The following is a 27,293-nucleotide window of genomic DNA, read 5'->3' as shown; positions in this document are numbered from 1 at the left end:
ATCATCAGTTATTTTGCTCCCCAAATAGCAAAACTCCTTTACTACTTTAAGTGTCTCATTTCCTAATCTAATACCCTCAACATCACCCGACTTAATTCGACTACATTCCATTATCCTCGTTTTGCTTTTGTTGATGTTCATCTTATATCCTCCCTTCAAGACACTGTCCATTCCGTTCAACTGCTCTTCCAAGTCCTTTGCTGTCTCTGACAGAATTACAATGTCATCTGCGAACCTCAAAGTTTTTATTTCTTCTCCATGGATTTTAATACCTACGCCGAATTTTTCTTTTGTTTCCTTTACTGCTTGCTCAATATACAGATTGAATAACATCGGGGAGAGGCTACAACCCTGTCTTACTCCCTTCCCAACCACTGCTTCCCTTTCATATCCCTCGACTCTTATAACTGCCATCTGGTTTCTGTACAAATTCTAAATAGCCTTTCGCTCCCTGTATTTTACCCCTGCCACCTTTAGAATTTGAAAGAGAGTATTCCAGTCAACATTGTCAAAAGCTTTCTCTAAGTCTACAAATGCTAGAAAAGTAGGTTTGCCTTTCCTTAATCTTTCTTCTAAGATAAGTCGTAAGGTCAGTATTGCCTCACGTGTTCCAGTATTTCTACGGAATCCAAACTGATCTTCCCCGAGGTCGGCTTCTACTAGTTTTTCCATTCGTCTGTAAAGAATTCGTGTTAGTATTTTGCAGCTGTGGCTTATTAAACTGATTGTTCGGTAATTTTCACATCTGTCAACACCTGCTTTCTTTGGGATTGGAATTATTATATTCTTCTTGAAGTCTGAGGGTATTTCGCCTGTCTCATACATCTTGCTCACCAGATGGTAGAGTTTTGTCAGGACTGGCTCTCCCAAGGCCGTCAGTAGTTCCAATGGAATGTTGTCTACTCCGGGGGCCTTGTTTCGACTCAGGTCTTTCAGTGCTCTGTCAAACTCTTCACGCAGTATCGTATCTCCCATTTCATCTTCATCTACATCCTCTTCCATTTCCATAATATTGTCCTCAAGTACATCGCCCTTGTATAGGCCCTCTATATACTCCTTCCACCTTTCTGCTTTCCCTTCTTTGCTTATAACTGGGTTTCCATCTGAGCTCTTGATGTTCATACAAGTGGTTCTCTTATCTCCAAAGGTCTCTTTAATTTTCCTGTAGGCAGTATCTATCTTACCCCTAGTGAGATAAACCTCTACATCCTTACATTTGTCCTCTAGCCATCCCTGCTTAGCCATTTTGCACTTCCTGTCGATCTCATTTTTGAGACGTTTGTATTTCTTTTTGCCTGCTTCATTTACTGCATTTTTATATTTTCTCCTTTCATCAATTAAATTCAATATTTCTTCTGTTACCCAAGGATTTCTACTAGCCCTCGTCATTTTACCTACTTGATCCTCTGCTGCCTTCACTACTTCATCCCTCAAAGCTACCCATTCTTCTTCTACTGTATTTCTTTCCCCCATTCCTGTCAATTGTTCCCTTATGCTCTCCCTTAAACTCTCTACAACCTCTGGTTCTTTCAGTTTATCCATGTCCCATCTCCTTAAATTCCCACCTTTTTGCAGTTTCTTCAGTTTTAATCTACAGTTCATAATCAATAGATTGTGGTCAGAGTCCACATCTGCCCCTGGAAATGTCTTACAATTTAAAACCTGGTTCCTAAATCTGTGTCTTACCATTATATAATCTATCTGATACCTTTTAGTATCTCCAGGGTTCTTCCATGTATACAACCTTCTATCATGATTCTTAAACCAAGTGTTAGCTATGATTAAGTTGTGCTCTGTGCAAAATTCTATCAGGTGGCTTCCTCTTTCATTTCTTAGCCCCAATCCATAGTCACCTACTACGTTTCCTTCTCTCCCTTTTCCTACACTCGAATTCCAGTCACCCATGACTATTAAATTTTTGTCTCCCTTCACTATCTGAATAATTTCTTTTATTTCATCATACATTTCTTCAATTTCTTCGTCATCTGCAGAGCTAGTTGGCATGTAAACTTGTACTACTGTAGTAGGTGTGGGCTTCGTATCTATCTTGGCCACAATAATGCGTTCTCTATGCTGTTTGTAGTAGCTTACCCGCATTCCTATTTTCCTGTTCATTATTAAACCTACTCCTGCATTACCCCTATTTGACTTTGTGTTTATAACCCTGTAGTCACCTGACCAGAAGTCTTGTTCCTCCTGCCACCGAACTTCACTAATTCCCACTATATCTAACTTTAACCTATCCATTTCCCTTTTTAAATTTTCTAACCTACCTGCCCGATTAAGGGATCTGACATTCCACGCTCCGATCCGTAGAACGCCAGTTTTCTTTCTCCTGATAACGACATCCTCTTGAGTAGTCCCCGCCCGGAGATCCGAGTGGGGGACTATTTCACCTCCGGAATATTTTACCCAAGAGGACGCCATCATCATTTAATCATACAGTAAAGCTGCATGCCCTCGGGAAAAATTACGGCCGTAGTTTCCCCTTGCTTTCAGCCGTTCGCAGTACCAGCACAGCAAGGCCGTTTTGGTTAATGTTACAAGGCCAGATCAGTCAATCATCCAGACTGTTGCCCTTGCAACTACTGAAAAGGCTGCTGCCCCTCTTCAGGAACCACACGTTTGTCTGGCCTCTCAACAGATACCCCTCCGTTGTGGTTGTACCTACGGTACGGCTATCTGTATCGCTGACGCACGCAAGCCTCCCCACCAACGGCAAGGTCCATGGTTCATGGACATATATCTCACATATATTAACATACTTCACATATACAGAGCTGTTACAAATGATTGAAGCGATTTCATAAATTCACTGTAGCTCCATTCATTGACATATGGTCACGACACACTACAGATACGTAGAAAAACTCATAAAGTTTTGTTCGGCTGAAGCCGCACTTCAGGTTTCTGCCGCCAGAGCGCTCGAGAGCGCAGTGAGACAAAATGGCGACAGGAACCGAGAAAGCGTATGTCGTGCTTGAAATGCGCTCACATCAGTCAGTCATAACAGTGCAACGACACTTCAGGGCGAAGTTCAACAAAGATCCACCAACTGCTAACTCCATTCGGCGATGGTATGCGCAGTTTAAAGCTTCTGGATGCCTCTGTAAGGGGAAATCAACGGGTCGGCCTGCAGTGAGCGAAGAAACGGTTGAACGCGTGCGGGCAAGTTTCACGCGTAGACCGCGGATGTCGACGAATAAAGCAATCAGGGAGCTAAACGTACCACAGCCGACGGTTTGGAAAATCTTACGGAAAAGGCTAAAGCAGAAGCTTTACCGTTTACAATTGCTACAAGCCTTGACACCCGATGACAAAGTCAAACGCTTTGAATTTTCGGCGTGGTTGCAACAGCTCATGGAAGAAGATGCGTTCAGTGCGAAACTTGTTTTCAGTGATGAAGCAACATTTTTTCTTAATGCTGAAGTGAACAGACACAATGTGCGAATCTGGGCGGTAGAGAATCCTCACGCATTCGTGCAGCAAATTCGCAATTCACCAAAAGTTAACGTGTTTTGTGCAATCTCACGGTTTAAAGTTTACGGCCCCTTTTTCTTCTGCGAAAAAAACGTTACAGGACACGTGTATCTGGACATGCTGGAAAATTGGCTCATGCCACAACTGGAGACCGACAGCGCCGACTTCATCTTTCAACAGGATGGTGCTCCACCGCACTTCCATCATGATGTTCGGCATTTCTTAAACAGGAGATTGGAAAACCGATGGATCGGTCGTGGTGGAGATCATGATCAGCAATTCATGTCATGGCGTCCACGCTCTCCCGACTTAACCCCATGCGATTTCTTTCTGTGGTGTTATGTGAAAGATTCAGTGTTTAAACCTCCTCTACCAAGAAACGTGCCAGAACTGCGAGCTCGCATCAACGATGCTTTCGAACTCATTGATGGGGACATGCTGCGCCGAGTGTGGGAGGAACTTGATTATCGGCTTGATGTCTGCCGAATCACTAAAGGGGCACACATCGAACATTTGTGAATGCCTAAAAAAACTTTTTGAGTTTTTGTATGTGTGTGCAGAGCATTGTGAAAATATCTCAAATAATAAAGTTATTGTAGAGCTGTGAAATCGCTTCAATAATTTGTAATAACCCGGTATTTGTCACATATTTCACCTGTATCTCTAGTGAATTTCACCCTTCATGTTTGGTTTTAACGCAGCTCAATGTTTATGACGTCTTAACTTCTGAACTACGTGTCATGCAATAACAGGTACGGTACATTCAGCGGCGTGAGAGGGTACTGTCTGCTAAATGTGTTGGGAGTACAGCTGGTAGTAAAGAAGTAACGAACTTTAATGTCATACATGATGCGGCAGTTTTACGGCATGAAGAGTGAAGATGTAGTAAGTATTAAATTGTTCTTTCATCATTTTGTGGAGGGAGTCATCGAGAAAAAGTTTTGTAAAGGTTCGAAATTATGTGTAAAGTATATTGCAAGTGACTAAGTTCATTGTTAAGTACTGGATGAAGAAAGTCTATGTATACGCGCGTCGTGGGCTACACTTACTTTTCAGACCCACCTCCTCCACCTATATTACGTGGTTCTTACCCCACAACGCTTCTTTCCAGACAGGTGACATGTGTACCAAGTTCGGCTCATATCGATCCAGTACTACACGAGGAAATGTGTAACAAACAAACATTTTGTAATATTTATGGACAATGCCAAAGAGATTGATACGAAAAATGTAATTTTAAGCTATCTTGGACGTAGTAAATTAATTTCTAAATACTTTAAGTGATACATACTCCGTTTGGTAACACGTCATTTCTTTTAGAAACAAAGTTTTACTCTGTGCTTTCCTCTGTACCCCTCCAGCCTCTATCGATTGTCTGCTTTACTCCTCTTTTGCGTTCCTGAATGCATTTGCGCGCGTCCGCTCGCCAACGCTCGCGCGCGCCTGTGTGTGTGTGTGTGTGTGTGTGTGTGTGTGTTTAACGTGCTCCAGTGTCCACCTAAAGTGGTCCCAATGTGAGCCCACAGCTTACCGAGTTTGCGAAGTGCGTTCAAACTTCTCAGGAAGTTGTCTAGCACAACGACTGGATGCACACCCATGGTTTGTCTCACTTTGCATGTTTGAGCTGAGCTGAGTCACGTGTCCTTTTATTTCATTACCTAAATTCTACACTATGCTACAATAATTGTAAATCTTTTTCTTTGCATCATTTAATGCACTAAGTGATTCTAACATCCCAAAATGATGTACTTTTTATTCGATAGTTTTTCGAATAATTATGCTAGCGTGCTTCTTCATCGAAAATGTAACAAATTTTCAGAAATTTATTTGACAAAGATAGCAGGCATTTAATTCTCTTTTGTCCTAGGTAGCGTTTTAGGCGTATTTTCCAAGTCGATGACTGCAAGTGCTTAATGCTGAGTAATTTTCTTTCCATTAGGACCTAGCTCTCAACTGTCGTTATTAAATTATCCGAAAACTTGGCACATTATTTCACATAAAAATGTTTCAGGTGGACTACTGCATAGAGCGTGAAACGTTTTTATCGGAGAAGGAGTAGATAAATGGCGTCCTCTGTATCACTTTGTTTCCTCAGTGAAAGCTAATTAACGCTAAGTGGCCACATGTTAAAACAAAAGCTTCATTCATCATATAAACATGCCTTGTCCATTTATTCTTTCCGAGCGTTAGCCGTCAATATTGACTCGCAAATAATATTTCCGGGTTACAACTGCAGAAGCAATTATGAAAGCAATATTAGACATTTATTTCAGAGTTGTCAACTCTTTTTGACTGAGGACTAATCGTTGAACTTTTTCAATCAATCATCTTGTCAGTTAATGGTCGAAGTTTTTAATAAAAAGAAGAGAAAGAAAGACCACTAGGCTGCATTACACACTTTCAATCTAGTTTTCTTTATATATACATTACATAGTATTAGGGGAAAAGTTTATATAATGTGAGTCAGTGCATTTCCATTTCTCCAGAGACTCTGTTTAGGATTGAAGCAAGCAAGAAATTGAATTTTCTTTCTTTTGAGGACGCTTCCGTAGCTTCAAACTCTCGATTCTTAACCCATGTTTACAACCTTAAGTGATTCATTTCCAGAATTAAATGTTTCACGAGATTTTGCATTTTGCGTTGGATTCTCGTAAACTAAGGTACTCCACGAGCTCAAAGTTTATGGTAGTTCTGACGCTTTGTTACACGGTGCAAACGTCCTGAGAGCTGCATCAAACCAGTCTCAGGACTGAAGACCACAACAACAACAACAACAACAACACTGATGCTAATCAAGCGTTGGGAGAATCGCTTCTGGACAACTTTAATACTGGCCGTGGAAGTTGGAAGCTTTCCTTTTGTACGTACTTCTCGGTGTCTAGACTTACTCTCAGACAACGATCTCCTCTTGCGAGAGCGTGACACGTGACACACTGCTTGAAACAGAAGATAAAATCCGGTGAAATTTTGGTTTATAAAGCCTACAGAATACTGATCACTATTGACAAATGCAATTTGAACATAAGAGTGGTATTTCCTTCCGAGAGACGTGATAGTCAAGTGCCAAGAATTTCTTCACCTGTGACCTTTGCCCTTCATGGGCATGCACTCCACTGACCGAACCATCCAGACTATGGAGTTCCGAAGGCAGCTCGTGAGCCGAGTATGGAGTTCTCACGAGGAGAATACGGCACGTGCCATAAACCAATCTCCCAGAAACTTCTCTCGGTGGAAGAGGAGTCAAATATGCAAACACACGTCTCAGCTTAGCCGTAGATGCCTGATAAAACGACGGTAAAAGTTTTCGACGTAATTTAGATGCCTTCTAGAGCGCGATTATCTCATCCGATATGCCTAGCGACGTGGTCTCCCAGTTTTTTGACCCATGTCGGAAACTCGATTATTGTTGCTTTTATTTATTTTATTATTTTTCGTTTATCTACCCATGTTCGTAGAAGGTTACCGCATGAATGTTTCTTATCAGTTTAGGGCATACAATGGCGCTATATTTAATGTAAAACACAACTGGGATTCACAATGTCTTTGACCATTAAAATTGCTACACCAAGAAGAAATGCAGATGATAAACGGATATTCATTGGACACACATATTATACTAGAACTGACACGTGATTACATTTTCACGCAATTTGGGTGCATACATCCTGAGAAATCAGTACCCAGAACAACCACCTCTGGCCGTAATAACGGCCTTGATACGCCTCGGCATTGAGTCAAGCAGAGCTTGGACGGCGTGTACAGGTACAGCTGCCCATGCAGCTTCAACACGATACCACAGTAGTAGTAACTACCGTATTGTGACGAGCCAGTTGCTCGGCCATCATTGACCAGACATTTTCAATTGGTGAGAGATCTGCAGAATGTGCTGGCCAGGGCAGCAGTCGATCATTTTCTGTATCCAGAAAGGCCCGTACAGGATCTGCAACATGCGGTTGTGCATTATGCTGCTGAAATGTAGGGTTTCGCAGGGATCGAATGAAGGGTAGAGCCACGGGTCGTAACACATCTGAAATGTAACGTCCACTGTTCAAAGTGCCGTCAATGCGATCAAGAGGCGACCGAGACGTGTAACCAATGGCACCCCATACCATCACGCCGGGTGATACGCCAGTATGGCGATGACGAATACACGCTTCCAATGTGCATTCGCCACGATGACGCCAAACACGGATGCGACCATCGTGACGGTGTAAACAGAACCTGTATTCATCCGAAAAAATGTCGTTTTGCCATTCGGGCACCCAGGTTCGTCGTTGAGTACACCATCGCAGGCGCTCTTGTCTGCGATGCAGCGTCAAGGGTAACCGCAACCATGGTCTCCGAGCTGATAGTCCATGCTCCTGCAAACGTCGTCGAACTGTTCATGCAGATGGTTGTTGTCTTCCAAACGTCCCCATCTGTTGACTCAGGGATCGAGACGTTGCTGCACGATCCGTTACAGCCATGCGGATAAGATGCTTGTCATCTGGACTGCTAGTGATACGAGGCCGTTGGGATACAGCACGGCGTACCGTATTACCCTCCTGAACCCACTGATTCCATATTCTGCTAACAGTAATTGGATCCCGACCAACGCGAGCAGCAATGTCGCGATACGATAAACTACGGTAGGCTACAATCCGACCTTTATCAGAGTGGCAAACGTGATGGTACGCATTTCTCCTCCTTACACGAGGCATCACAGCAACGTTTCACCAGGCAACGCCGGTAAACTGCTGTTTGTGTATGAGATAATCGGTTGGAAACTTTCCTCAAGTCAACACGTTGCAGGTGTCGCCACCGGCGCCAACCTTGTATGAATGCTCTGAAAAGCTAATCATTTGCATATCACAGCATCTTCTTCCGGTCGGTTAAATTTCGCGTCTGTAGCATGTCATCTTCGTGGTGTAGCAATTTTAATGGCCAGTAGTGTATATATACAGGGTGGCCCACTGATAGTGACCGGGCCAAATATTTCACAAAATAAGCATCGTACGAAAATACTACAAAGAACGAAACTCGTCTAGCTTGAAGGATGAAACCAGATGGCGCTATGATTGGCCCGCTAGATGGCGCTGTCATAGGTCAAACGGATATCAACTGCGTTTTTTTAAATAATGCGTTGGGCATCATCATTTGTTGCAGGTCGTGGTTGACGTTTCACATGTGGCTCAACACTTCCTGTTTCCCTAAATAACGTAATTATCCGGCGAACGGTCCGGACATTTGGATGATGTCGTCCAGAATACCGAGCAGCATATATAGCACACGCCCGTTGGGCATCTTGATCGCAATAGCTATACATCAACACGATATCGACCTTTTCCGCAATTGGTAACCGGTCCATTTTAACACGAGTAATGTATCACGAAGCAAATACCGTCGGCACTGGCGGAATGGTACGTGATACCACGTACTTATACGTTTACGACTATTACAGCGGCATCAATCACAAAGCGAAAAAAGTGGTGTAACTAAAACATTCATATTTCTTTACGTACTACACGAATATGTGGCAAAAAATGGGGGTTCCTATTTTAAAAAACTCATTTGATAGCTGTTTGACCTATGGCAGCGCCATCTAGCGGGCCAAACATAGCACCATCTGGTTTCCCCCTTCAAGCTAGACAAGCTACGTCCTTTGTAGTTTTTTCGTTTGACGCTTATTTCGTGAGATATTTGGCCCGGTCACGATCAATGGACCACCCTGCATATATATATATATATATATAGGGTGTCTCACTTAACTCTGCCACCTCAAATATCTCTGGAACAGCAATAGATATTCAAGAACGGTTTTCACCAGCATCAACGTACGGCAGGGGCTTAGGAAACCAAATACTATGCGGAATTTTAAAACGTAAGCAAGTGCAATTTTCAACACAAACTTGTGTATTTTTAAATGGACGTCCCCGTTTATCTCGTATGCAATCAGTAGCGTGAAAAATCACAAAAATAATGGCGTTGGTTGCATCGCAATATGTCAATAACATCCCGAGAAATTGCGAAGCGACGTTGACGCTTGAAATAAAGGAAGCGCACAGCTAGTGCACGTCCTGAGACTCAAGCGAGCACCTCAAGCTACAGTTAGAGATAACACATTTGAATACACTTTGCTGAACACATTTACTAATGCCCTGTCGTCCACAGAAATTGTATTGTTGTGCATTGCATCCAGCACAGAAAATACACCCACATCTTGATCAATGAAACTGTGTCACGTTAACATATGTTCAAAGTGCACTCCTTTCGCATCAATACACTTTTGCAGACGGGTAACGAGAGTGTGTTGCACAGATTGCAGAGTTTCTACAGATATTGCCCCATACGCCGCAGTAATACGACGTTGCGTATCCTCTTCTGTCGTTGGCGGTTCTTGATACACTCTGTCTCTCACTGCACACCAGAGAAAGAAGTCTAATGGCGTGAAGTCGGGGGACCGTGCTGGCCATCGCACACTACCTGCCCGCCCCATCCAACTATTTGGAAATGTCGCACCTGGAACGTGCGTGGCAACTTTTTCATTGTGTGCGGGACATCCATCATGCTGGAACCTCATTTATAGACGACTTTCCAATCATAGATCCTCCATGAGAAGCTCTAGTGTGTGTTGAAGAAATGATGCATATCGCTGTCCATTCAATGTTCCACCGTAAAAATAGGGACCGACAATACAGTTAGCAATGATAGCGCACCAAACATTGACACTCCACTGTCGTTGATGAGCAAATTGGCGAATCCAGTGGGGATTTTGCACGGACTAGTAGTGCATGTTCCGCAGATTCATATTACCATGATTTGTAAATGAAGCCTCGTCCGTAAACAACGAATTGCTTAGGAATACTGGACTACCTTGCAACTGCTGAAGTGCAAACCGACAGAATGCAATGCGGGATTCAAAGTCATTCCCGTACAGTTCTTGTTGTAGTGAGATATGGAACGGATGAAACCGACGCCGGCGCAATATACTGCACACACTGCTGTGTCTTATTCCTACACCTCGCGCAATTTCTCGTACACCCACCTGGCGGTTGTGCACTACAGCAGTCAGAACAGCAATTTCGTTTCAATTGCCAGTCACTGGCGTTGTACGTCGACGTTTTGTGGGAGCCCAGCTTCCAGTTTCCGTGAGTGTCTTGCAGATGTTGCTAGTGGTTCGACGTGACGGACACCGCCAACCTGGGTAGCGTTCAGCATACAGTGTCACAGCTACGGTTGCATTTCTGTGACATTCGCCATAAATTAAAATAATATCAAGTTTTTCTTCATTACTGAAGGTTCAAATGGTTCAAATGGCTCTGAGGACTAAGGGACTTAACATCTATGGTCATCAGTCCCCTAGAACTTAGAACTACTTAAACCTAACTAACCTAAGGACAACACACAACACCCAGCATTACTGAAGACCGGCAAATGTAACAAGCCACAAAAAGCAGGTTTTAATGTGGCAACGTATGTGAATTACGTTACAGTATGAGAGCTGTTCAGCAGTCCACATTAGGAGACACTTGTGCACTGAAGGTAGGGCGTGCCGTGGTGATGTTGGTATGGTTACGGCAGGATACAGGCGCCAGTGCAGGCAACCCCTGCTCTGCTATCGTAATGGTCACAAAAACCTGTTTCGTAACTCTACTAGACTTATCACCTACGGCAGTTAACATCTTGCACTTTTAAACAGGGAAATCTAGTATAGATTCAAAAAAAAATGGTTCAAATGGCTCTGAGTACTATGGGACTCAACTGCTGAGGGCATTAGTCCCCTAGAACTTAGAACTAGTTAAACCTAACTAACCTAAGGACATCACAAACATCCATGCCCGAGGCAGGATTCGAACCTGCGACCGTAGCGGTCTTGCGGTTCCAGAGACTGCAGTGTCTTTAATCGCACGGCCAGTACAGATTCAAATTCAATCAGATTCAAATTCAATCATTTTCTTATACAGTGTGTTACAAAAAGGTACGGCCAAACTTTCAGGAAACATTCCTCACAAACAAAGAAAAAAAATATGCTATGTGGACATGTGTCCGGAAACGCTTACTTTCCATCTTAGAGCTCATTTTATTACTCCTCTTCAAATCACATTAATCATGGAATGGAAACACACAGCAACAGAACGTACCAGCGTGACTTCAAACACTTTGTTACAGGAAATGTTCAAAAGGTCCTCCGTTAGCGAGGATACATGCATCCGCCCTCCGTCGCATGGAACCCCTGATGCGCTGATGCAGCCCTGGAGAAGGGCGTATTGTATCACAACCGTCCACAATACGAGCACGAAGAGTCTCTACATTTGGTACCGGGGTTGCGTAGACAAGAGCTTTCAAATGCCCCCATAAATGAAAGTCAAGAGGGTTGAGGTCAGGAGAGCGTGGAGGCCATAATATTGGTCCGCCTCTACCAATCCATCGGTCACCGAATCTGTTGTTGAGAAGCGCACGAACACTTCGACTGAAATGTGCGGGAGCTCCATCGTGCGTGAACCACATGTTGTGTTCGTACTTGTAAAGGCACATGTTCTAGCAGCACAGGTAGAGAATCCCGTATGAAATCATGATAACATGCTCCATTGAGCGTAGGTGGAAGAACATGGGGCCGAATCAAGACATCACCAACAATGCCTGTCCAAACGTTCACAGAAAATCTGTGTTGATGACGTGATTGCACAATTGCGTGCGGATTCTCGTCAGCCCACACATGTTGATTGTGAAAATTTACAATTTGATCACGTTGGAGTGAAGCCTCATCCGTAAAGAGAACATTTGCACTGAAATGAGGATTGACACATTGTTGAATGAACCATTCGCAGAAGTGTTTCCGTGGAGGCCAATCAGCTGCTGATAGTGCCTGCACACGCTGTACATGGTACGGAAACAACTGGTTCTCCCGTAGCACTCTCCATACAGAGACGTGGTTAACGTTACCTTGTACAGCAGCAACTTCTCTGACGCTGACATTAGGGTTATCGTCAACTGCACGAAGAATTGACTCGTCCATTGCAAGTGTCCTCGTCGTTCTAGGTCTTCCCCAGTCGCGAGTCATAGGCTGGAATGTTCCGTGCTCCCTAAGACGCCGATCAATTGTTTCGAACGTCTTTCTGTCCGGACACCTTCGTTCTGGAAATCTGTCTCGATACAAACGTACCGCGCCACGGCTATTGCCCCGCGCTAATCCATACATCAAATGGGCGTCTGCCAACTTCGCATTTGTAAACATTGCACTGACTGCAAAACCACGTTCGTGATGAACACTAACCTGTTGATGCTACGTACTGATGTGCTTGATGCTAGTACTGTAGAGCAATGAGTCGCATGTCAACACAAGCACCGAAGTCAAGATTACCTTCCTTCAATTGGGCCAACTGGCGGTGAATCGAGGAAGTACAGTACATACTGACGAAACTAAAATGAGCTCTAACATGGAAATTAAGCGTTTCCGGACACATGTCCACATAACATCTTTTCTTTATTTGTATGTGAGGAATGTTTCCTGAAAGTTTGGCCGTACTTTTTTGTAACACCCTGTAGAAATTATACGACAAAACACTCAAAGCTGCTCCTGCGTCCAAAACAATACTGTTTGGAATACCTCCTACTATTTCATTGCTAGATGAACGACATTGTGTATTTTGGTTCAAATGGCTCTGAGCACTATGCGACTTAACTTCTAAGGTCATCAGTCGCCTAGAACTTAGAACTAATTAAACCTAACTAACCTAAGGACATCACACACATCCATGCCCGAGGCAGGATTCGAACCTGCGGCCGTAGCGGTCGCGCGGTTCCAGACTGAAGCGCCTTTAACCGCTTGGCCACCACGGCCGGCATTGTGTATTTTCTTGCAATAGTTCATCACATAAGTTCTCATCATGATTGTAGCGTATAAATAACAGTGGTTGCTGCTTAAAACTATTTGCTACATAATCATTCTGTTGTTCATCAGCGGGGTATCACACAGTGACTAGATATTGAAGTCGCCGCCCCAAACCTTCTTGAGCCACGACCAGGGACGCATTGGGGACTGTCTTTAGTTTGACGTCGTCGTAATTGGTGCAGGTGTTGATACAGGTGGAGGTGGAGTTTCACTTGACACTTTCATTACGTTTACATTAGGATATTGTGTATTCCACTCTCCAATATGTTGTGGCTTTTGTGGTTGAGCACCTTAACTTACCTGCTGATTGGTGGTTAAAATCCAATTGTGATTCTGTACAAGCTGTGACGGAATTCGCCATGGACCTGTGTTGATGTTGTACTGAGGTGGTGGACCAGTATTTTGGTACGCATTACCGTAGTTATTGTTCCAGTTTTGCTGTTGATTTTGTACAGGCTGATAATTGTTTCTGTTTTCGTTCCAGTTCTTTGTATTTCCGTTTCTGTTATTTCTATTATTGTTGTTACGGCGCCTCTTGTGTGGCATGCCGCCTCTTTTCTATGATATGATTATTGCTCATATTGGGGTGTGTCTGTTGATTGTGGTACGTGTATTGCTTTGCGGAAGGACGTTGTTGATTCTGCTGCGCTACGTAACCGACAGCCGCCGGCGCGCCAGGATTACGTTGGCTAGCCTGCGCGTTTTGCATGCCACTGGCGCAAACATTGCGGCAGCTTTTTTCCCTTCCGGAACGTTGATCCTCGAATAACACATCAACAGAATCAAGCACAGTCAGAAAATATTCTGCATCATTGTCTGGAATGTGCAGTAACTTCTCTTTAATGTTAAAAGGCAATCTGGCTTTAAGTGCGCCGAATATATCGCGCGTAGCTACAGTTTCATCAAGAACGTGTCCCATATTCAAATATTTCTCAAAATTCCGGCGCAAATTTCTATGTTTAGCATTGAAAGGCTCTGGTTCCACAATCTACTTCCCAAGAAGTTCTTTTACCAACTGCGACCAAAATTTGGCCAAGAAAGCAATTTCAAATTGCTCATTAGTCACGTATCTGTCGGCTTCATTATATGCCCAGACAGCCGCGTCAGCCTGGATGTAACCTACAACGTAAGAAATTCTCCGTGCTCTTGGGAACGCATTTCTAAACGCTTTCAGAAAAATTGCGGAGGGTACAGTACGTTTTTTTGGTATGAAACGTTGAAATTGCCGATATTTAATCAGACTTTCTTCTTCTTTGGCACCGTAATGTCGATTGCTTTCACTATGATTATTGTAGTGATCGGCTGATAAATGGAAAGGAATGTACTGCCCATAAATATCAAGATTCTAATTAGGTGCCATGTGTACCGGTGTGTACTGTTGTTTGTTGTTAGGTGTGTGTCATGTACGGAGGATACGTGTCATACATGTGTTCCGGCACGGTAACTCAGCGTGTTTGGTCAGAGGGTTAGCTGCCCTCTGTAATAAAAAAACTGAGTTACAAAAAAAAAAAAAAAGCCGGCACGGTAACTCAGCTTGTTCGGTCAGAGGGTTAGCTGCCCTCTGTAGTAAAAAAAACTGAGTTAATGGGTCAACGACGAACTGAAACGGGTGTCTTGCGACGTCCGCCCCGAGCAGATACAACGAACGAAAACGAACAAAATGAGATTTAAAAAGAAAAGAAAAGAAAAAAAGCGGTCTAAGGTGCTTCAGTCATAGCCTGTGCGGCTGGTCCCGCTGGAGGTTCGAGTCCTCCCTCGGGCATGGATGTGTGTGTTTGTCCTTAGGATAATTTAAGTTTAGTAGTGTGTAAGCTTAGGGACTGATGACCTTAGCAGTTTAAGTCCCATAAGATTTCACACACATTTGAACATTTTTAGCAGTTTGTCTGTAAATTGTTTATCCACAGTGTTAACTTTGCAAATGTTTCACTTCAGTTTGAGTATCTTTCACGTCTTCTATGGTTTGTTCCTGCTGGAAGTTCAATTCGGAAAATTTTGAGTCACATTCGCACGCCTGGCCGCTCAGTTTTGGGCTAGTATCGTCTACCCTTTGACACAAAGAGTCATTACAAGATTTTAGTGCTCTTAATTTAGCCTTAATCTCGTGATGTCGCGTTTTGAAAACTGTCATGTTTCGTCAATGTCTTTTTTGTTTCCAGTCATCTAAGTATGTATTGATGTCATGTGATTTTAGTTTTGAGTCATCTGATTTTGTATTGATGTCACATTGTTTTTGTTTTCAGTCATTTGCTTGAGAATAGCATCAGACATACTGGTAATATTTTTCAATTGAAACTGCTGGGCCCCCCATGTCGTTTGACTTGACGTCACGGAGAAGAAGGGGCACTGAGCTGAATTTAGCTGTTTGAGTAGTGGTCGGCCTATTTACGAAATTTCCGTCGCTAGGAATGTTAACTGCTGATTGATCGTTACAATTGGAGTCAACTCTGGGGTCATTATCAATATTTTGTTCAATGTCCGAGTCGGATTCGATTTGTTTGTTGTCTGTCGTGTCCCATTTTTGCTGATTGTTTATGTGCTACCACCATGCAACACGTTATTTATATTGCAAGAAATATCTTTAAACTCGTTTGAGAATGAATTTATGAAATTAATTTCGTATGGCAACAATATTGGCTTAACTGAACAAGAATTGAAATTAATGGTGAAATAATTAACATTAATAGCTGCTTGCCGTTTTACGTAGCACATGACACAATTCGGGCATTTTGTGGACTGGCGTGACTGTATTGTTGTGAGAAAATGTATGATAAAAATAATGTGGAATACGCGATATTCCGCAAAAATGACTGCTACGGTTATGGAAAATTTTGACAAAGCTAGGAAGCAAGCACAATTACTGAAAGCGCTTGGACTTGCGTGCTGATGTAAAAATGCGACGTCTTACCTTGGATCCAAGTACGCAGTATACATTCCAGGTTTCATAGTCATTTCCAATATTTCGTCTTTTCTGGTCTTTACAAGTATTGAATGGCAATGGCTCGTCTGACATTATCCCATCATCCATACAACAAAGGAAAACAATGTAGCAAATACAATAAAAGGTCCAGACACGAAGTCGCCAGTTTGATTTCTCGGCTATTCCTGTCTGGTTTGAGAATATCAGACAACAGACAAATAACAATAGATAATGATAACAGTATGTGATCAGAGTATAAATTTCTAATGGTGCTTAATACAAACTTTTGGCGCTTGACAATGGCTTTTTGCGTAAGATCCGTTCATTGTTAAGTTTGACTGTGAGTGGCCCTTCTGAAAATATTTCTTTATCGGACTTCGTAGATTGAATAATTCCAAATTTTTGGCTCGTGCTGGACCATTCATAAGGTTTGTAACATGGTACCTTTAGCCATGCCAAGACGCCGTTTAATTGTAGCAATAGCTTGCAACATAAATGAAACACAAGATTAAATAACATCACTGTATTCACAAAATATTGCACTAAATTAAATTACATAGACATATTAATTCTGTTGCTGTGCGTAATTATGAGGACGCCTAGTGAGATTGCGTCTCGGTAAAACAGAATAATTGCGGTGTGCCAAATAATTATCTGGAGCGATGGGAGATATGAGTCCGATCTGGACCGCTACAAGAACATAAAAGATGCCGTCTTCTCGGCAAGACAACTGAACTGCCTAATTATTCTAATGTTTCAGCGGTTTCACGCCACAATCGATACAACTGCTTATAATAATTATTAAGAAATTCTTTATTTATTTTCTCAACTTATATCTGCGTTTTTGTAATACATCAAACGCCAATCCCACAAATGTGTCTTTATAAGCTTCAGGAAAGCTTTTCGGTAGAAGTGAGCTAGTTTCAATATTCAGTTCAAACATTTCAATCCGCCTTGAAGGAGGATTCGTAAATTTCCAAAGTATCAACCCTTTGCACCTACGTGATTACTATTTGCCACCAGCGATTCAGAAAAAATCAGAACTTCTGAAAAGATGAGTATTTCATGAAAGACACTCGTAAACTGCGCCTGTCGCATGGAGATCTATGTATAAGCTACGGCATACTCAGAAACTTGGCAGAGGGTATTTCATATCAAGCTTAGTCATCGACCAATCTTTCTATTTGCATATGTAGGGGCGGGAAAATGATTGTGTGGTACTATAAGTGCTACAACATCCTTTATTTCATTCTCATGATCTCCGTAAAATTCCTTGAAACAGATCCAAGAATTAATTTATTGTATTGAGGATACTGAAATCCGGAAAACAACCAGATTTGCACTTTTCGGTATCGTTAAGCTCTATCCAAACGTATAAATGACTGAGTAAAATGGCCGGCCTGTGTGGCCGAGCGGTTCTAGGCGCTACAGTCTGGAACCGCGCGACCGCTACGGTCGCAGGTCCGAATCCTGCCTCGGGCATGGATGTGTGTGATGTCATTAGGCTAGTTAGGTTTAACTAGTTCTAAGTTCTAGGGGACTGTTGAGCTCAGGTGTTAAGTCCCATAGTGCTCAGAGCCATTTGAACCATTTCAGTAAAACGAAGCTAGCAAAATATTCTCTTAAATATAAAAGAATAAACATAATAAAAATTTATAGGTTCTGTGATCTATGTTCGCTTGTGTCAAAATATAATGGATGCAGTTACTGACACAATCAACATGATAGTTTGACAATAAGCAACAATCTAACTGGCCGAGTTGTAGTCACATACGAGTACATTAGTATCCTAGAAAAAAGACAGCTTTCTGTCCCACATTCAAAAGAACTATGTTGTGTTGTAAAAGGAACAGGAATGTCGATGACAAACTTCTCCTTTATGATGGGAGTAAGACAAAAATCCAAATCAAAGGGAATAAAGTTTTCTGTACGTATTTTCTGTTGACCATGAAACATAACAACATTAATTTTAAGGACATTTCGGTATCTCCTCAAATCATCTATACCAACATGAAGTACCAAACTTCAGATGGGCGCTCCGGCGTGTATACCTGAAAAAGTAAAAATAATAGAAATAAAGAAAATGTTGCTGGGAATTATAGCGATGAGAGAAATATGGTGGTACCTATGCTGTCCACACAACACACAAAATGAAACAGCAGAAATAATTAAATTAGTTGCTGCTAACGACGGCTGCTAGGTTAAAGGGTTCAAAGAAAAATTAGCACCATCATCTCTTTTTCAGAAACTAATACCATTGCACTCATTAAAAGTTAATTCCAGAGAAACAACTAGTAATTCGGACAGAAGTCTGACAAAATAGCTAACACATTCGCGGAGAAACACCCGTAATAAACTTTAACAGGAAACCAAGACCATAAGCTGTCAGGTGTATTTGACAGTCTGACAGGTATTTTAAATAACTTTCAGACAACATAGAGCGTTCACAGACATAACTTTGAGCAAAGTAGATGAGTCATCATTTGCCACAAAAACTATGCAGTGTTAGCTATACATCATAGAATTTGCAAATTATGTATGCGTTGGAGAAAAGCATAAAATGAGTGTAAATTACTAGAAGAAAGATATATCTGTCCACAAGGAAAATGTTCCACATTACATCTCAGGGAACAACGAAATGCGATAACCCGTTATGTCTTGCACACAAGGAAAATGACCTTGTTCCTGGATGAAATTTATACGTGTTGTTCGGTAGCAGTGAAACATAAAGTAGTAAAAATGGTTCGTAATTAATGTGTCCAGCGTATGCTGCGCGTAACATACATATACGTTTTCTGTTCTAAAAAACAAAAACAAAAATGTAACTCCTCTTCCACGGAGTTTTTGTCGTGCCACACGCAGAAGCGAGTTAGCTGACCGCCAATATTCCCCGCCCTGAATTTCCACGTATAAAGCAGCCCCAAAGGTCCGATAAGTTAATGTGTTAAATCTATGACGTCAAGCATGTAGGCAAGAAAAAGTTTAGAAAAGCTTAAAATTATGTTTGAAGTTTGTTGTATGTCATTAAGCACTCTTATTATCAAACACTAGATTAGTATATTACACTCCATTTTAAGCAAAATTAAACAAAAGGTACTTTTTGAATCATTTCAGTACTTATAAAGTCGTATCTCCTTAACCATGTGTTGTACAACGAAGACTTATTATTTTGCAGGTACATTCAATTGTATATGTGGCTACTGAGAATGTGTTGCGAATAGAGTTAGTAGTAAAGTAGTAACAAATAAAAAGGTCTAGTCTAATGCTGAAGTTTAACTGCATGAACGGCGAAAATCTTGTAGGGGATAAACTTTCCTAATTCGTCATTTTGTTATCGTGGTGGTGATGGTGAGGGGGGGGGGGGGGGGGGCGAGGGAGGTTGCCATTGAGAGAAAGCCTGATAAAGGATTGAAATGACGTGGAAAATTTGTCGGATGTTGCTAATGGCGCCGGCGCCCATTCTCAAATACTGGGCGAATATGTAGTCTGGGTAATGTGCGCGCCGCGCCACAAGATGTACAGGATAAATACACTACTGGCCATTAAAATTGCTACACCACGAAGAATACGTGCTACAGACGCGAAATTTAACCGACAGGAAGAAGATGCTGTGATATGCAAATGATTAACTTTTCAGAGCATTCACACAAGGTTGGCGCCGGTGGCGACACCTACAACGTGCTGACATGAGGAAAGTTTCCAACCGATTTCTCATACACAAACAGCAGTTGACCGGCGTTGCCTGGTGAAACGTTGTTATGGTGGCTCGTGGAAGGAGGAGAAATGCGTATCATCACGTTTCCGACTTCGATAAAGGTCGGATTGTAGCCTACCGTAGTTTATCGTATCGCGACATTGCTGCTCGCGTTGGTCGGAATCCAATGACTGGTAGCAGAATATGGAATCTCGGGGTTCAGGAGGGTAATACGGAACGCCGTGCTGGATCCCAACCGCCTCGTATCACTAGCAGTCGAGATGACAGGCATCTTGTAAGCATGGCTGTAACGGATCGTGCAGCCACGTCTCGATCCCTGAGTCAATAGATGGGGACGTTTGCAAGACAACAACCATCTGCACGAACAGTTCGATGACGTTTGCAGTAGCATGGACTATCAGCTCGAAGACCATGACTGCGGTTACCCTTGACAGACAGGAGCGCCTGCGATGGTGTACTCAACGACGCACCTGGGTGCACGAATGGCAAAACGTCATTTTTTTTTTTTCGGATGAATCCAGGTTCTGTTTACAGCATCATGATGGTCGCATCCGTGTTTGGTGACATCGCGGTGAACGCACATTGGAAGTGTGTTTACGTCATCGCCATACTGCCGTATCAGCCGCCGTGATGGTATGGGGTGCCATTGGTTACACGTCTCGGTCACCTCTTGTTCGCATTGACGGCACTTTGAACAGTGGACGCTACATTTCAGATGTGTTACGACCCGTGGCTCTACCCTTTATTCGATCCCTGCGAAACCCTACATTGCAGCAGGATAATGCACGACCGCATGTTGCAGGTCCTGTACGGGCCTTTCTGGATACAGATAATGTTCGACTGCTGCCCTGGCCAGCACATTCTCCAGATCTGTCACCAATTGAGAACGTCTGGTCAATGGTGGCCGAACAACTGGCTAGCCACAATACGCCAGTCACTACTCTTGATGAACTGTGGCATCGTGTTGAAGCTGCATGGGCAGCTGTACCTGTACACGCCATCCAAGCTCTGTTTGACTCAATGCCCAGGCGTATCAAAGCCGTTATTACGGTCAGAGGTGGTTGTTCTGGATACTAATTTCTCAGGATCTACGCACCCAAATTGCGTGAAAATGTAATTCACTTGTCAGTTCTAGTATAATATATCTGTCCAATGAATACCTGTTTATCATCTGCATTTCTTCTTGGTGTAGCAATTTTAATGGCCAGTAGTGTAAAAAGCGTCACACTTTGAGGTCGGTATGCGGTTCCTCATCCAGATTCAAGGCAGAAGTTGATCTAGCAATATCAGATCGTGCAGCGTATCGGAATGTAGATAGGAACGTGTATCAGCCCGCACTATGGTACCAGTCGTCGCAGCTCACTGAGTAGACTGCTTGGGACCCCAAACCCATGTCCACAATGGCGCTGTGGTACAAATCCTCTCAGGTTCCTTTTATTTTTTAGATATCCGTTCCCCAGTTCTCGACGTTTACAAGCGGGTCATTATTTTGTTACACGACAAAAGCCTAGTACATGACAGTTGGATCCATTAAAGTGCATGCATGTTTCTGTTAACTGTTCAGTGCAGAACCATAACTGGTCCTGTCAAGTTACGTAGGGTGGCTTTCCGATGAAGTACACTAACGATGAATACGTTGATATGCTTTTGGTGCTGGATGCATCCCATAACCAAGTTGCTCGTACTGTTGTTCATGCATATGTTGCGCGGTACTCTCAAAGACGCCAACCCGATAAGAATGTTTCTCGTCGGCTGGAGCAACCCCTCCGGGAAACCGATAATCTTCGGCCACAATTGATGGACAGAGGTCGTCCAAGGACAGGATGTACTCCACAATGAAAGGACGCGATTCTTCAAACCATTAACCAATCAAATTGGCGAAGTACCCGTAATATTGGAATGCAGTTTCAAATATCCGAAACACTGGTTGTTGGAGTGTTGCACGATGAAGAATTGCAGCCATATCATTATGCGTTAACTCAACACCAGAGGCCAGAAGACCGCATTCGACGAGTGCTGATTTGTGGATGGCTTTTGCACCAAGTGGAAGATATCGAACATTTTATAAACAACCTGATGCGTACTAGCGAATGTAGCTTTACTCGTGAAGGAATCTTCAGCCTCTACAACAGCCATTATTGGTCGGAACACAACCACCACGTCACCCGTGAACGTAACTTTCAGGCACGTTTTGACGTAAACTTGAGGATGGGAATCGTAGGAGAAGTGTTTTTGGGCCCTTACCCATTGTCTGAAAAGTTGAATGCGTCCCTGTATCGTAAGTTTCTTTGCAGAACTTTGAATGACGCTTTAGAAAACTTTCCATTTGGTGTTCGGCTAGAGCTATGAGTTCTTCATGGGCACCGCCACACTTTGGAATGAATGCGTGAAAATATTTTAATGAAACGTTTCCAGGGAAATGGATTGGTCGTGGAAGTCCAATGTTCTGTCCTCCACGTTCCCCGGACATTTATACACTAGATTTTTAATTGTAGAGACACAAAATAAATTTATAGTAGTCCACCCACAGATGTGTGAGACCTAACAGCTCGCGCGCATGCCGCTTCAGCAGTAGTGGACACAGGTGTGTTGCGTACGATCCAGTAAAGTATGATCTAGCTAGTGGCGAAGTGTCTGCAGATGCAAAGTGGTCGCTTTTAACAACTTCTTTAAAGTGAATATTGCTTGTACGTGTACGTACCGTTTCTGTAAAGATAAGCCTGAACGTCAGATGTACAGAATGGAATTACTGTGGGTAGCGTAATGTGCAAACTAGTGTAGCCTATCCATTGTGTTTTTTGCAGCTCATTGGGCGCAGACGATGTTACTGTATGTATTATTATTTTTCTATTGGCTTTATTTGTGCCATGGACGAAACAAAATGGTAGTTTATGTTTGTAAGAAGCTCATGTTATTTCTTAATGTTTAAATAAAAGTAACAGTGACAGAAATAAATACACAAGAAGCTGCATTTTGGAGCTGTAAATTGAATACAATTTGACGCTTTAACTGAAGAAAAATGTTTGGTGCGAGTACGATTCGAACATCGGCGAATCTGCATATCATTCGCCATACCTTTGCCTCGTTTACTGGACTAATGGGACAGCTCCAGCAAATCGCTGCTCGCAATCATAGCGTTGCCACAGCTTCGTTTTTTAAATTACGATTCCAGAAAACCTGCTAGTAGGACTACATTTTGCTATATACTCTTTTGTCTTTATTTGGGATGAGGAATCTCATGCCGATCGCCAAGTGCTGCAATTTTTCTTGATCTTGTATAGACAGATTCTACAGTTTCTAACTTCAATGCTAGTCTTACTGTGTTAAACGTTTAACATAAGTGTATATCTCTTAATGAGCAGATGATGACAGTACTTTTAATTTTTATGTTCGAGCAGTAACTATTTGAAATACTGAAAACGAAAGTTTTGCTGTACCTGGAAATTATTAGGCGGGTACCTTACAAGTGCAACGGCCTTGCCGCAGTGGATGCACCGGTTCCCGTGAGATCACCGAAGTTAAGCGATGTTGGGCGTGGCCGGCGCTTAAATGGGTGACCATCCAGGCCGCCATGCGCTATTGCCATTTTTCGGGAAGCACTCAGCCTCGTGATGTCAATTGAGGAGCTCCTCGACCGAATAGTAGCGGCTCCAGTCACATAAAACCATGATAACGACCGGGGGAGCGGTGTGCTGACCACACGCCCCTCCTATCCGCATCCTCAATTGAGGATGACACGGCGGTCAGATGGTCCCGATGGGCCACTTGTGGCCTGAGGACGAAGTGCTAACTTGCAAGTGGACGTGCGCACCACGCACCGCGATAGCGGTTTAACAGTTCATATTTCTTGTAATTATTTTAGACTACTCAGTGCTTTATTAGCTTTTTTACGACTTTATGACACAAAAGTGCTTGTCTTTGCTTCGAAATATTTGGTTAACACCTTCTGCTAAATTTAACGCCCTACAGAAGTTAAATTCACTCGAGTAAAAAATAAGTCCTGTGAAGACCAGGAGCCGCGAGGAGTGGCCGCGTGGTTAGAGGCGTCATGTCACGGACTGCGCGGACCCTCCCGCCGGAGTTTCGAGTCCTCCCTCGGGCATGGGTGTGGGTGTTGTTATTAGTATAGGTTAGTTTAAGTAGTGTTTAAGTCTAGGAACCGATGACCTCTGCAGTTTGGTCCCTTAAAAATTCACACACATTTGAACATTTTGAACATTTGAAGACGAGATTTTTTCGCTCAAAGCCAGTGATGACACAAATAAATCATCACATTTATAGAAAGCAAAAAAGAGAGTACTTGAGCAGTGTCGATTACTTTCAGTCTTATCACTCAGGTGAGTAAAGTTATTTCATTTTAAGTACAGAATGTTCCAAACATCACACCATGAAATTGTTTATTTATTAAATTGTGTTTTATAATACGATGTTGTGTTTTATGATACTACAAAAGTTTTCATTTACGTACTGCTGTGCCAATTTAAAAATCACAAACTAATTTTTTTTCGTTTGTGACAGAAAATGACAAATCACTTACACAATCTCTCCACTCAGTTAACATCTTAAATGCTATTTTATTAGTCTTTAACCTGAACACGAGCCAACCGGAGTAATGGAGCGGTTCTAGGTGCTACAGTCTGGAACCGCGCGCCCGCTATGGTCGCAGGTTCGAATCCTGCCTCGGGCCCTCATGTGTATGATTTCATCAGGTTTTTTAGGTTTAAGTAGTTCTAAATTCTAGGGGACTGATGACCTCAGAAGTTACGTCCCATAGTGCTCAGAGCCATTTGAACCATTTTGAACCTGAACACCAGAGCAAGGCAATACTAATATCCCCTTAGAACTGAACAAGATAGGGCAGTAGTTAGCACACTTCATTCGCATCCTAGAGGACAACAGTTCAAACCCTATAAAGTCATCCAGATTTAGGCATTCCACGATCTCCCTAAATCGCATGAGCCAAATGCCTCTTATCCTTTCCCAAGTTTTCGTAATGCTAGCTTCTGCTCCAGCTCTCGACAAGTCGTCATTTCAGACGGATGACGTTTACTGCTCCATCGGACTGAAAGCAAACACCCTGCAACAATCGTCGGAATGGTGCAGGCCGTAGCAGGGAGAATTACGGTCAGGGAAATGTTTTCGTGGCGTCCCCTGGGTGATTTCGTCATTCTGGAAGGCACCACAAGCGTACATCTATCCTTAAGGTCCGTATCCAGCCTTACATGGAATTTGTTTTTCCTCACTACGATGGCATTTTCTATCCGGACAATGCAGAGTGTCACACAGCTCACAGTGCGTTGTTCGAAGGCCACCAGGTTTAGTTTACCGTACTCACCCGGCCACCAGACTGCCCGGATTTAAACCCAGTCGAGAATCTATGGCACCATCTCGATGAGGCTGTTCATGCCGTGGACCCTCAACTGAGAAATCTATCGCAACTGGCCACAGCACTGGTGTCCATATGGCTCCACATCCCTGTCGCTACCTTTCAGAACCTCGCTGACTCTCTTCCTGAATGTATAGCAGCGGCCTGTACGTCAAAAGGTTGGTACTCTACTGGCCATTAAAATTGCTACACCACGAAATGACGTGCTACAGAAGCGAATTTAACCGACAGGAAGAAAATGCTGTGATATGCAAAGTGATTAGCTTTTCAGACCATTCACACAAGGTTGGCGCCGGTGGCGACACCTTCAACGTGTTGACAGGAGGAACGGTTCCAACCGATTTCTCATACACAAACAGCAGTTGACCGGGGTTTCCTGGTGAAACGGTGTCGTGTAAGGAGGAGAAATGCGTACCATCACGTTTCCGACTTTGATAAAGGTCGGATTGTAGCCTACCGCGATTGCGGTTTCTCATATCGTGACATTGCTGCTCGCGTTGGCCCTGATCCAATGACTGTTAGCAGAATATGGAATCAGTGGGTTCAGGAGGGTAATACGGAACGCCGTGCTGTATCCCAACGGCCTCGTATCACTAGTAGTCGACATGACAGGCATCTTATACGCATGGATGTAACGGATCGTGCAGCCACGTCTCGATCCCTAAGTCAACAGATGGGGACGTTTGCAAGACAATAACCATCTGCACGAACAGTTCGACGACGTTTGGAGTAGCATGGACTATCAGCTCGGAGACCATGTCTCCGGTTACCCTTGACGCTGCATCACAGACAGGAGCGCCTGCAATGGTGTACTCGACGACGAACGTGGGTGCACGAATGGCAAAACGTCATTTTTTCGGATGAATCCAGATTCATCATGGTCGCATCCGTGTTGGGCGACATCGCGGTGAACACACATTGGAAGCGTGTATTCGTCATCGCCATACTGGCGTATCACCCGGCGTGATGGTATGGCGTGCCTTTAATTACAAGTCTCGGTCACCTCCTGTTCGCACAGACGGCACTTTGAACAGTGGACGGTACATTTCAGATGCGATACGACCCGTGGATCTACCCTTCATTCGATCCCCTCGAAACCCTACATTTCAGCAGGATAATGCATGACCGCATGTTGCAGGTCCTGTACGGGCCTTTCTGGATACAGAAAATGTTCGACTGCTGCCCTGACCAGCACTGCCTCCAGATCCTTCACCAATTGAAACCGTCTGGTCAATGGTGGCCGAGCAACTTGCTCGTCACAATACGCCAGTCACTACTCTTGATGAACTGTGGTATCGTGTTGAAGCTGCATTGGCAGCTGTACCTGTACACGCCATCCAAGCTCTGTTTGACTCAATGCCCAGGCGTATCAGGCCGTTATTATGGCCAGAGGTGGTTGTTCTGGGTACTAATTTCTCAGGATCTATGCACCCAAATTGCGTGAAAATGTAATCAAATGTCAGTTCTAGTATAATATATGTGTCCAATGAATACCCGTTTATCATCTGCATTTCTTCTCGGTGTAGCGATTTTAATGGCCAGTAGTCTATTTACGCTTTTGAAAGGTGATGCTGTCAGTGTAACTGGACAGTGTAAAAGGAGAGGAGAAAGTGAACGTTATGTCTCAGTCGTCGCAGCAGTGCGCCGGGACAGGTAGCTCAGCCTGATGCATCGTCTGTCGTGTTGGCAGGAGCGCATCGTGAGCGTGACGAGGCAGAAGGTGGGCGGCCTGGGGCTCAGCATCAAGGGCGGCGCCGAGCACAAGCTGCCTATCCTCATCTCGCGCATCTTCAAGGACCAGGCCGCCGACCAGACGGGGCAGCTCTTCGTCGGCGACGCCATCATCAAAGGTTCGTACCACCTGTCGGTCTCTTACTCCTAGGTAGCACATCCACTTAAGGAGGTGATACGTTCACTGTTC

General features: G+C 43.4%; 1 protein-coding gene across 3 annotated transcripts in view; it reads left to right on the top strand.

The window, feature by feature from the left end:
• LOC126184461 (gamma-1-syntrophin) overlaps window positions 1-27,293 on the top strand; it is a 769,719-nt gene that overhangs the window by 611,746 nt on the left and 130,680 nt on the right. For all 3 annotated transcript variants that reach the window (XR_007536832.1, XM_049926862.1, XM_049926854.1), the window contains exon 3: window positions 27,063-27,222. Coding sequence is in view for 2 of the 3 variants with exons in the window: in XM_049926862.1 (XP_049782819.1) it covers window positions 27,063-27,222 (160 nt within the window). In the remaining variant the exon portion in view is untranslated. The remainder of the gene's footprint in view (window positions 1-27,062; window positions 27,223-27,293) is intronic.

The sequence above is a fragment of the Schistocerca cancellata genome, chromosome 1 (assembly GCF_023864275.1).
Source record: "Schistocerca cancellata isolate TAMUIC-IGC-003103 chromosome 1, iqSchCanc2.1, whole genome shotgun sequence".
NCBI lineage: Eukaryota > Metazoa > Arthropoda > Insecta > Orthoptera > Acrididae > Schistocerca > Schistocerca cancellata.
The sequence above is the reverse complement of the archived record's forward strand: the minus strand, read 5'-3'. Positions and strand labels throughout refer to the sequence as shown.